This window comes from Benincasa hispida, chromosome 3, assembly GCF_009727055.1.
Source record: "Benincasa hispida cultivar B227 chromosome 3, ASM972705v1, whole genome shotgun sequence".
Lineage (NCBI taxonomy): Eukaryota > Viridiplantae > Streptophyta > Magnoliopsida > Cucurbitales > Cucurbitaceae > Benincasa > Benincasa hispida.
Window position 1 is genome coordinate 36,497,293 of NC_052351.1, and position 10,070 is coordinate 36,507,362.

The window sequence follows — 10,070 nt, forward strand, 5'->3', positions numbered from 1 at the left end:
TCGCAATAATTGGAATTGGGCTGAGCTCATCTGCAGTTTTTTGGGCCCAATCTAACACCCTTGCAACGGCTAGTCCCTTTTGAACATAACGACAGCGTTTTGGTCCCAACGTCTTCAATTAACGCCGTTTAATTTGGATCGGTAATTCGCCGTCCATCTCCGTCAACACATTTTATTTTAAATCCGGAAAAGGTTCTTTTAACGGCTACTTAGAGAGATCACTTTCTTTCTCATCTCTCTCTTCTTTTCTTTGTTCCTGACTTGCTTCTTCCTATTCATTCATTCACAATATCCAGAAATTCCAGCGGTTCTTGCGCTGAATTAAAACCCAGCGCCAGATATATTTATTTTCATGCCTGGTACGTTCTGCTTCGTTTCTTGTTTGGCTTTGATATTGTGAAATGTTGAGCATTTCTGGAAGAATTTGATGTTGCGGTTCCTAGTTTCCTCGCTTCATCGTGCAGTTAAACATTAAAAATGGCTTTGAAATGATTGATTCATATGTTCTCGTCTTTTATTGCTCGTTTACCAGATGTTTAGGGTTAAAAAATTAGATTGGGTTTGATTTTTCTGTTGAATCATATTCTGTTCTAATGTTAAATGAAGATTTTGAAACATTCTTTTGTAAATTTCCAATCTGAGTAAATTTAGCGCGGTTGATCGTAATTCCTTTGGGTTCAAGATTGTAGCGGAATCTGGTTTTTGGTCATGAGGAACAGGATTTCGGGTCTCATGTTTTCTGATTAAACTATCGATGTTTGTGTTCGGAACTCGTTTATTTTCCGGGAGGAATCTTATAAATTCCCCAGTTTTCTGGAATTTGTTTCAATGGGTTGTTAATTAATAAGATTTTGAAAGCTATGGCGCTAAGAGAACAGATCCAGGTTGAGTTAGGCCTTTCCATTTATGTTGGTTTTTCCATTTTCCCCAAATTATGTAGGTCTTGTCTTAATAATTTAGAATTCCAGAGATATCTTTTCAATTGACGTTGCCTGTCACAACTTTTGATTGACAGGCATGGTATCGGATTGTTTTTCGGAATGCCCTTGTTTGGCTACAGAGAAAAATGGTCATGGAAAAATTTTAAAAGATAATAGTAATAACAGGACTTGCACAAAACTGAATGTGAAAGTAAACATCAAAGCAACAATCGGAATTCGTGTGGTGTGTGTGGGTTTTCCTTTTCGCTTTATCTGAATCTGGCAATTACTTAGTCCTAGAAGATGCAGAATAACATCCACAGGCACTAATTTTTCTTTTTGGGATTACCTCACATTGTTGTAATAGTCTTCTGAAGTTTCACAAGGAATTGCAATGTTACCAGTGAATGAAAATGCTGTCTGAGATTTTTTTTAACACAGTATATTTATTTTTATTTATGGTTGATATAAGCGCTCAGATTTCTTTTTAACTATTTTACTCTGTCTGTTCTTCATCCTTAACAAAATTCAGATTTAGATTTGAGGAATATGGATGGGATTCTTGAAGAACTAGATGAAGCAAAAGCTGATATTAAGAAGCTTAGGGAAGAATGCAAGATGAAGGGAGAATTATCTGAGAATTTGAAGAGAGTTAATAGCGAGCAGTTCACTAAGTTGCAGGAGGCAAATTTGAAAATTGAGAAGCAAGCAGAAGAGATAAATGAAAAGGCAAAAGAATTATATATGGAGAAGAAACGTTTGGAGGAACTTGAACGAAGTTTGGTTGAAAGAGAATCAGTATTAAAGCATCTTGGTTCTGCCAATGATAAGCTTCGAGCTGATGCCAATGAGAAATTTGAACAATTGGAAGAAGAAAAGAGATGTCTGCTTTCGGCTTTGGATGGCAGGAATGAGAAATGCATGCAACAAGAGCAGAAAATATGTGAATATAGAGAAGAAATTCAAGGACTCAAAGAGAATCTATTGCTTTGGCAAAGAAAGTGTTCAGAAGCTGAAGATGGACTGGTACACAAGGAGCAGGGGGAAAGAGATGATATATTAACTGATTTAAACGATGAAATTGCAAAGGTTAAAGATCAGTTGAAATGGAAGATAGAGCAATTTAAGCATTTGGAAGATGCACTTGAAAATGTTCGAGAACAATTCAAGGTGAACAAAAAAGATTGGGAGATGGAGAAACGTACCCTGCTTGATGAGATCTCTTCACTGCAGACAAGGTTAGATTCTCAAATGTTAATCTCAAAAGATCTTAATAACAAGTTAGAAATGTGCAACCAAGCCCTCGCTCATGAAGAGAGTCGACGAAAATATTTACAGATTCAAGTTACTGATTTTGAGACTCGCTTTGGTAATGTTCTTGATGAGTGTGAACGTGCAAAAATGCAGCTGGATGAGATAACTTCTCAGAGGGATAAAGAAATTGCTACTTTAAGAAGTTCGTTGGGAACAAAAGATTCATTTCTAAAGGAAAGAGAATACCAAACACAAAAGCTGGAGGAAGAAAATCAGGAGTTGCGAACAGCCATCAAAGAACTCCAGGAGGAACAAATTCAAGCACCAGGGGGATCACCTTCTTTCAAAGAACTGCAAAAGAAGATGCAAAGCTTGGAAACTGCCCATGGCGAATGCACTGCAAATCTAAGGGCTAAAGAAGTTGAATGGACATATCAAATGGAAGAAGTTTTGAGTAACTTGAATGATTGCAAATCTGAGCTATGCAGAAGAGAAGCAACAATAAAGGATCTTGAGGCAATGTTGGAAAGTCATCATTCTTCAGCATTGCAGTTGAAGTTACAAAATGAGGAGTTCTCTGCCATGTTACTAGTATTAAATCAGGGAATATCGGAAGCTCAAGTTAACCTAGCAAAAGAAATGACTGAAGTTTATATGCATGACAAAGATAGAGAAGAGAAAATATCTTTATTGATGAAGCAGGTGGAGGTGCAGAATGCGGCTTTGGTAAAGGCTCACAAAGATATTGAAGAAGAACGTGACAAGGTGGCTTCTTTAATGAAAAGAGTCGAATCCTTGGATCTTTTTGAGGAGCAGCTTCAACTAATGCAGAAAGAAATAGACAGCTACAAAGAAATGCTCGAGGAATCAACCAAGAATCAGCTTCACTTAGAGGAGCAATGTTTGCAAATGAAACATGATGCAGCAGAAAAACTTGAAGTTCGCAATGCCTTGGGCAAGGCAAATGCTGAACTTGCTGAAAAAGAATCTATCTATATTCAAGTTCAGTCAATGGAGCTGATTGAAGAGCAGTACAAATTAAAGCTGAGAGAGCTTGATCAGTCTATGGAAATACTTGAAGAATCGTCCAGGGATTATCTTCTATTGGAAGAACAAGTGTCACAGATAGAATATGATGCAATGGATAGACTTCAAGAAGCATGTAATGCCTTGGAAGAAGCAAATGCTGAACTGGATGATAAAATATGTGAAGGAAATCAAATAGATTTTGAAATGCATATGTGGAAATCTATAGCTGAACAGTTAAAGCTTGATCTTGAGAAAAATCATAGCATACGTAGAGAGTTGGAGGCTTCACTTCTTGCAGAAGTCCATGTTGGGGAGAACGTTAAGCAAGAGAAAGATAGCCTTATTCAGAAGTTGGATGAGAAAGACAAGAGGATTGAAAGTCTAGAGCAACAGGTTCTGCTGCTGGAGCAAGGGCTTGAAATAATAGAATTGGAGGCCACTGCTTTGTCAGGAATGGAATCTGCAACTTCGTTGGAGTCGATGAGAGATAGCTTTCTTCAGACGATAAGAGAGAAGGATGAGATGATAGAACAACTCCAAAATGAAGTTGAGTGTCTGGAGCAAGATTCACTGAGACGAGAACTGGAAGTAGCTCTGCTATCTCATCTTGGTGCCGAGAGTATGTTTGAGCAGGAGAAAGAGAAACTCATCCAAATGGTAGAAAAGAAAAACAAAAGAATCGATCAACTCATGCAGTTAGTACATTCGCTGGAACAAAAATTTAATAACTCTTTAATATCTTTTTCATCTGAGCTTGATGAGAAGCAAACAGAAATTGATCTTGTCCACCAGGCATGGGAGAAGATCAATGCTGCTGAGATTTTAGCTGTTTTAGAAACTGAAGAAAAGAAACTGATGATTTTGGAACTTGAGGATAATATTCGCATAATTCAACAGAAGCTGGAGTTCCAGGAAGTATCATTGGGTCATGCAAAAGAGAAAGCAATGAAGATTGAAGCAGATCTAGAAGCAAAAGAGTCTGAAATGAAGAAACTGACTGATCAATTGAAAACAAAGCTAAAGTTTTCAGATGTCTTAATCGATGAGCTCAAGAGTGAGAAGAGTAATTTGATAGAAGATGTGATGAAGTTATCTTCAGAAAAGGAAGACTTGATGGGTATCATTGGGGGCATAGGCAATCATATCAACGAGTTTTCCAATTCAGACAGAGAATTGATGGGCCTTCTGGAGAAGATAATGCTCTCTTTTGGCAATGAATGTCAAAGGATTGAGCTGAAAGAGAATGTGAATTCTCCTTCAATGAAAAGATTTGAGGTCTCGGCTGATACAAGATCGCCCTTTAGAGAGCTCAACAGTTAGCTGTGCAACCCCAGTAGCGCTACGGCTCCATGAACCAAAACCAATCCTTTTTTTCTCAAAATTACTTTGGTCTGTAAAATTCTCTGTATTAGCACCAGCCTTTTTTAATTTAACGTAGTATGAGAATCTTCTTGTTTTCTACGACCGAAGTGATTAGCATAGGCTCAACTTTATTTACGAGCCAGTGTTCAAATTTGTTTAAAATTTATCCACCTCCATGTTGATAAATTTGCTTATTAGTGGATACCCTCCATGTTGATCTTCTCTTGTATGCTCCATTATTTGCTTATTAGTGGACCATTGATTCGTTGATTCGTTATTCTTCTCTGTCTCTCTTCCCAATTTTGCAGAAAGGTTTTAAGAACTATTTTCCAGCTTTGGAGACCCAAAAAAAATACAAACAAAACAAAACAAAACGGCACCAAAAAAATGATGTAATTACATAACTCGTTACATTAAGATAATTTGTCAATAATCCGAAGATTAGCACACTACATACTGCATTAATCTGAATCGGCCCCAGAAGACATAATATAAGCCTTCGCAGTAGACCTTTACATCTTTACAAACTACGATAGTTCTTCCTCGTACTGGTTTCTCGAAAAAGAAAACATCATATGATTCAGGCCAACAAATGGGAAAATCTAAATTTTATTTAACTGATAACTACCGACAAACAGTAGTTGCGAATCATTAAGCGTGGTCTGTTTTTGTGACAGAAAGTGGTATCCAATAACACCATTTCAAGCGTGGCAAACACAATCAGGAGCTGGATATGTGTATATTGACTGCTTTGGCTTTCTCAACCTTATTTGTCCTTGTCTGTTTTTGTGGCCTTCTACAGTGGCCTGCTGAAAGTCTGACCAAATTATGCTTTTGTTCATGAAAAGCTGTCCCAACAATGCCATGTTTGGTCTTATGGTCTTCAAGTTCCCGTACGTGCGATGTCCCACCTGTAAAAATATCAAGAAAGTGTACGAGAATGATCATAATAAATACATCACTTGCAGGAGATGTTAGTAGAAAAAGCACAGGTTTTGTGTAGAAAGATTTGACAAGACAAGAAAGAATCAGCAAGAAGATTATTACTTACCATTGCGTTATGCATATTTCCAGGAGAAGCCGAGATAAAAATGTCGCTGTGCATGCTTACGTAGTAATCAACCGCAGCTAGCAAAGAAGCCTTTCCTTTGATTTGGGCTAGTTCATTTCCAGATGTGAGACTCTTCTTGTCTTCCATTAATGGGAAAAGACTCCGCAAAGTCGAAATCCTAGCTTCCCCACCATATACCTGAAAGAACCATGCATTTTACAGTTTCAACTTCCAAGTAATGGTAGTAATTTCATTTTCAAACCAAAAGACTTAAAGCAAGTTTGGTTGCTTTATTTATTTTGTATATAGAGAAGGAACTACCTTGTGGGAGGCCAAATATAGACGGGTATTGTTGTCAAAACCCAAAGCAGCCAGTAGTAAACCGATCTCTTCAGGTGTCAGAGGGCAACGACCCTGACTCCGTAACTCCTCATCCGTGAACTGAGAGTTAAGGACCCTTCCCTGCCAGAGCACTTGACGATATTTGGCCAAAGCAAGTTTTTCAGCCTTTCCCCCACCAAAATCGCAAGCTGAATGAGCTGCCATGTCCTTCATGTTGAACACATAAAGAAATTAGCAGCCGTGAAACTTTATACGGATAATATATGATTGCCCAATCAGTTCCAGTCATTCAATTTGATTTCTTGATGGCCAGTCGTATTGGCCAGTATCCCTGTTCTTAGATCCTTAAAACCTAGGATGAACTGATTAAGAACCTTAAATATGCTGAAGTTGCAATGGGGGGACTTTTAAATTTGACCAGTTCCTTACTTGAGCAGAGTATGGGGGTAGCTCATGAACAAACTTGTCAGTCCCAAGAACTAATGAGATAAAATCTAAGCAATGAGGCCTTTGATTGTATGCATGCAAGGGATTACTTTAATAAATTATCTATAATATCAGCAAGATAACGTAACAAGGCAATAGTAGCATTGGGGAACTTGACATGTTAACAGGCACAAAACGAACTTCAATTTAATCGGGCACCTTGAAAGGAAGGTTGCTATACCTTGTCAAATCGAAGGTGCAGGACAACAAACTTTAATGGACCTTGTTCATTTGCATCAGTGGTCATACTTAGGTAGTTATCCTCCTTTGATTCCTTCTTATTCAAAGGATACTGCAGCCGATTGATGAGAGTGTCTCCTAGTACTCGGATATGGGGAACAAAAGTTAATGCTTGAAAGTTGACCTTACAGCGCAACCTTTGAATCTCATCGGACAAGTTCTCAAAAGCTAGACGGTGTGAGAAGGGTGCAATTGCAGCAATACCGTAGCTGAATTATTAATATAGAAAAAGAATGTAAAACCAAGATAGTAACAAATTGCAGAGAAACAATAAGTAATTTTCATAGCACATACAAACATAGAAAGATTTTAAATCTTTCGATCAAAATTTTTAGACATCCATATAGTCAAGTATGAAGTTCGTAGTCTTTTTAAATTGTATGGCTAGGCAATGCATCTTCTCCCCCACTTCCATATCATTCTTGTCTCATTGTATATTCCCAAATTCATGTATCAGTTTTATGTAACTGCTTCATCTTTTATTTTTATAAGTGATAGGGTGTATATGCAGATATGAAACTAAGCAACTACCCTAGCAGTCCCAGAAGGTCAGAACGGATAGGCTTCAATACCAACCTCTGTAATACAGGTAAAACATTGTCCAGATACCAGTTGGCTGAGGCATGAACAGGCGCTGTTTTGACTCTAGTAGCCCGAATGGCTGTAGCATAATATTCCCTAGTACTCCAAGAAAATTCAGCTGGAAGCTCTTTAACTATAGAAATGTCATTCTTCAATACGTCAATAAAGTGATCCACATCAAATATATCGATGAAAGAACTGCAGATCCCAAAAAGTAAAGGATAAGGTAAAAGAAATCTCATGATAATTTTTCATATATACAAGAATAGAACACTATCACGCCAAGCAAATTTTCTTAGTACCTTGAATCCTTCCAGACAGGATTAATTTCAAGGTGGGGAATCACAAGGGTTGCATTCAGAATTTTTGCAACAGCAACTGCATCACATATCTGCATGTGGATCAAGTATCTTAAAATTGAAGACTACATCATCAACAAAATTGTACTAATAAACGTTTAATGACAGAAAAGTATGTTGAAGTTCTAATCCAACACATACTCCCATTCTTTGCTGGTTCAACCCTCCATCAAGAAACACCTGGATATATCCTTCAGACTTCCCTGGTAGTGCTGCAGAACATATGGATCCATGGCATAAACCAGGCATGAAAAAGATTAGTAATTCAGTACGTGATATGTTTAAATACAAATGACCATGGGAAGTTTCTGAGACCTACAACTCCATAATTCAAAACTTACAGGAAGCTTTTGAAGAATCAACACAAGGCCTCCACCCTTCATCAGCTAAAGGAGCCCATAAATCAGACTGATCTGGTTTTGACTGTCATAGAAATAGGATTTTAACACTATGAGATTCTCATTATAAAAGAATGTAGTTGGAGATTAAAACCAACTTCAATTATATTATAAATCAACTTTTACCCACACTTTGGCGTTGTAAAGCACTTTTCAGCAGACGCAAGTGCCTAGGCTTCGGAGTGTTCCATTCCTACAAGAGGTTACCCAATTAAATCACCAATCATAATCTTAAGAACTCGTAAAAGTCCTAAAAGTGGAGCACCCACCAGTCAAATTTTACAACCCATAACTAATCATAGTTCCACTGGGTAGAAAAACTTTATAATTTGAAGAAAGTTGAACAAAAAGAGATGAAAAATAACCATTCCTATACGTTCAAACCCTTGTCGATCAGGTTAGATTTAACCAGAGTTAGCTTATAATGGCCCTACGAAGTACCATTTCCCTAAAACTGAACTAATTATGAACAAAACATTCCAGTTTTTATTTTCTGTTACAAAAAGCTTAATCCAATATCACACCGACATACTATAAATGAAGAGAGCCACAGTATTGTCTCTACATTTCCAAAAAAAATTGCACAGGAAAAGGAAGTAAAAGAAAGCCGTAACTATTACAGGAATAGATTTTCCCACTTCTCCACTAAGATAAACTTTTCTCTTTACAGCAACCCTTCAACAAAATCTAAACACCGACATTTCCTAAATAATTTCACAAAAGAATACTAAGAAGATCAAAAGTTCAAAAGCTTCAAGGAACAAAACAAACAAGAAATAAGATCAAAGTGGCAAAGAGATACCGAGAATGTGGAAGGCGAAGCATGACCCAAAGGGCTAAACAAACCCGGTAGAAAAACAGGGAAAAGCAGCACGAAAACACCAGCCACAGCTCCAACTCTGTTCGAATGATAACCGAGTCCCATAACCATGAATTTAGGAGATGGGTTCTGCCAACCGAATGCGAAATTCCAAACCCCAGAAGCAAAAAGGGATTTTAATGAAGAAAATGAGAGGTTTATTGCAGTGAGAATGAGTTATATCAAAATAGAGAGTAAAGGCATCTGATTCACACACATGGACATCTGTACAGCTCGCAGATGAATTGATTGGAGAGAAAGGGTGTCGTTTTCAGAGAGGGTCCAAGCAAATTATAGGTGGGTATTATGGCGATTAAAAAGTAAAGAGAGAATCACGTAGTGAAAATAACTTTCGCCCTGTTCGTTCCACTTTAACTACATTAAGGACGAAGGCGTGTTTTCTAGTAGAGATTTGACCTGTTGTTGCCTTTGCGGGCCTCTGCTTGAAGGTCCACTTTATTGGATTCATTCATCGGTAGCTACCATCAGCACTGAGCACCGACAATTAGCTTTCAATAAATGGGCTGCAATTATTCATTCATACAGTTCCATTCCCATTCCATTCTGTACTTCGTTTCTCCTTCTACGAACTTCCGTTAAATCTTTGATTAAGATGATGAGCGTAATAGTGTGTTGTGGTTGTGGTCTTGGGATGAGCAATGAGTTAGATCTTGAAGCTTTACATTAATCAAGTATATAGCGAAGGTTGCTTGTCGGTTCCGCTTGTTATAAGAAAATCTGAATGCTAATATCTTGAAATGTATATTGAATTGACTAATAGCTTAATATCAAGTTTTTTTTTTTTTGCATTTTCTATTATGGTTTTTACCGAAACAGTATTTTAATTTTTAGTGAATCTTTAAAAACAAAAAATTTAATACTTGGATTGGATTTTTAAAGTGGGTTAATAAAATAGATAGAAAACAATTTGTGGTTGATATAACATTTATAAATTTTATTTTCATAAACCAAAAATTAAATGATTGTCAAATAAGATTTTAGAAAATAGAAAAAATGATAACTTTTATGTCTAAATCGATTGATTTAGTATATATTTTTATTATAAGATGTCAAAGTTCGATACTCTGTCTCCTATATAGTTACAACTAAAATAATATATAAATATTAGATGGTTTATGGAATATTTTTAAGTACATTAGCTATATAAAATAAGGTCTATCTAAATGC

The 10,070-nt window shown here is 36.9% G+C and overlaps 2 protein-coding genes across 2 annotated transcripts; one reads left to right on the forward strand and one right to left on the reverse strand.

Annotated features, from left to right (window-relative positions):
- The first annotated feature begins 201 nt into the window (after window positions 1–201).
- Window positions 202–4,827, forward strand: LOC120073261 (uncharacterized protein At4g38062). Its single transcript, XM_039025999.1, has 2 exons — window positions 202–359; window positions 1,453–4,827. Exons 1-2 carry the CDS (start codon window positions 353–355, stop codon window positions 4,521–4,523), a joined length of 3,078 nt encoding a protein of 1,025 aa, XP_038881927.1. The 5' UTR covers window positions 202–352; the 3' UTR covers window positions 4,524–4,827.
- A 114-nt stretch (window positions 4,828–4,941) lies between these two features.
- LOC120073262 (O-fucosyltransferase 39) lies at window positions 4,942–9,114 on the reverse strand. The gene is made up of 10 exons (XM_039026001.1): window positions 8,826–9,114; window positions 8,154–8,216; window positions 7,967–8,048; window positions 7,767–7,837; window positions 7,569–7,657; window positions 7,261–7,464; window positions 6,626–6,893; window positions 5,938–6,165; window positions 5,617–5,814; window positions 4,942–5,476 (listed from the first exon to the last, which is right to left on the reverse strand). Exons 1-10 carry the CDS (start codon window positions 8,952–8,954, stop codon window positions 5,267–5,269), a joined length of 1,542 nt encoding a protein of 513 aa, XP_038881929.1. The 5' UTR covers window positions 8,955–9,114; the 3' UTR covers window positions 4,942–5,266.
- Window positions 9,115–10,070: the final 956 nt, after the last annotated feature.

Coding starts and splice junctions, on each gene's coding strand:
- LOC120073262 (XM_039026001.1), bottom strand. CDS start 8,954: ATGGTTATGGGACTCGGTTATCATTCGAACAGAGTTGGAGCTGTGGCT. Junction 7,465..7,568: donor CCTGTCTGGAAGGATTCAAG/GTACTAAGAAAA, acceptor TGGGATCTGCAG/TTCTTTCATCGATATATTTG. Junction 5,477..5,616: donor GAAATATGCATAACGCAATG/GTAAGTAATAAT, acceptor ATATTTTTACAG/GTGGGACATCGCACGTACGG.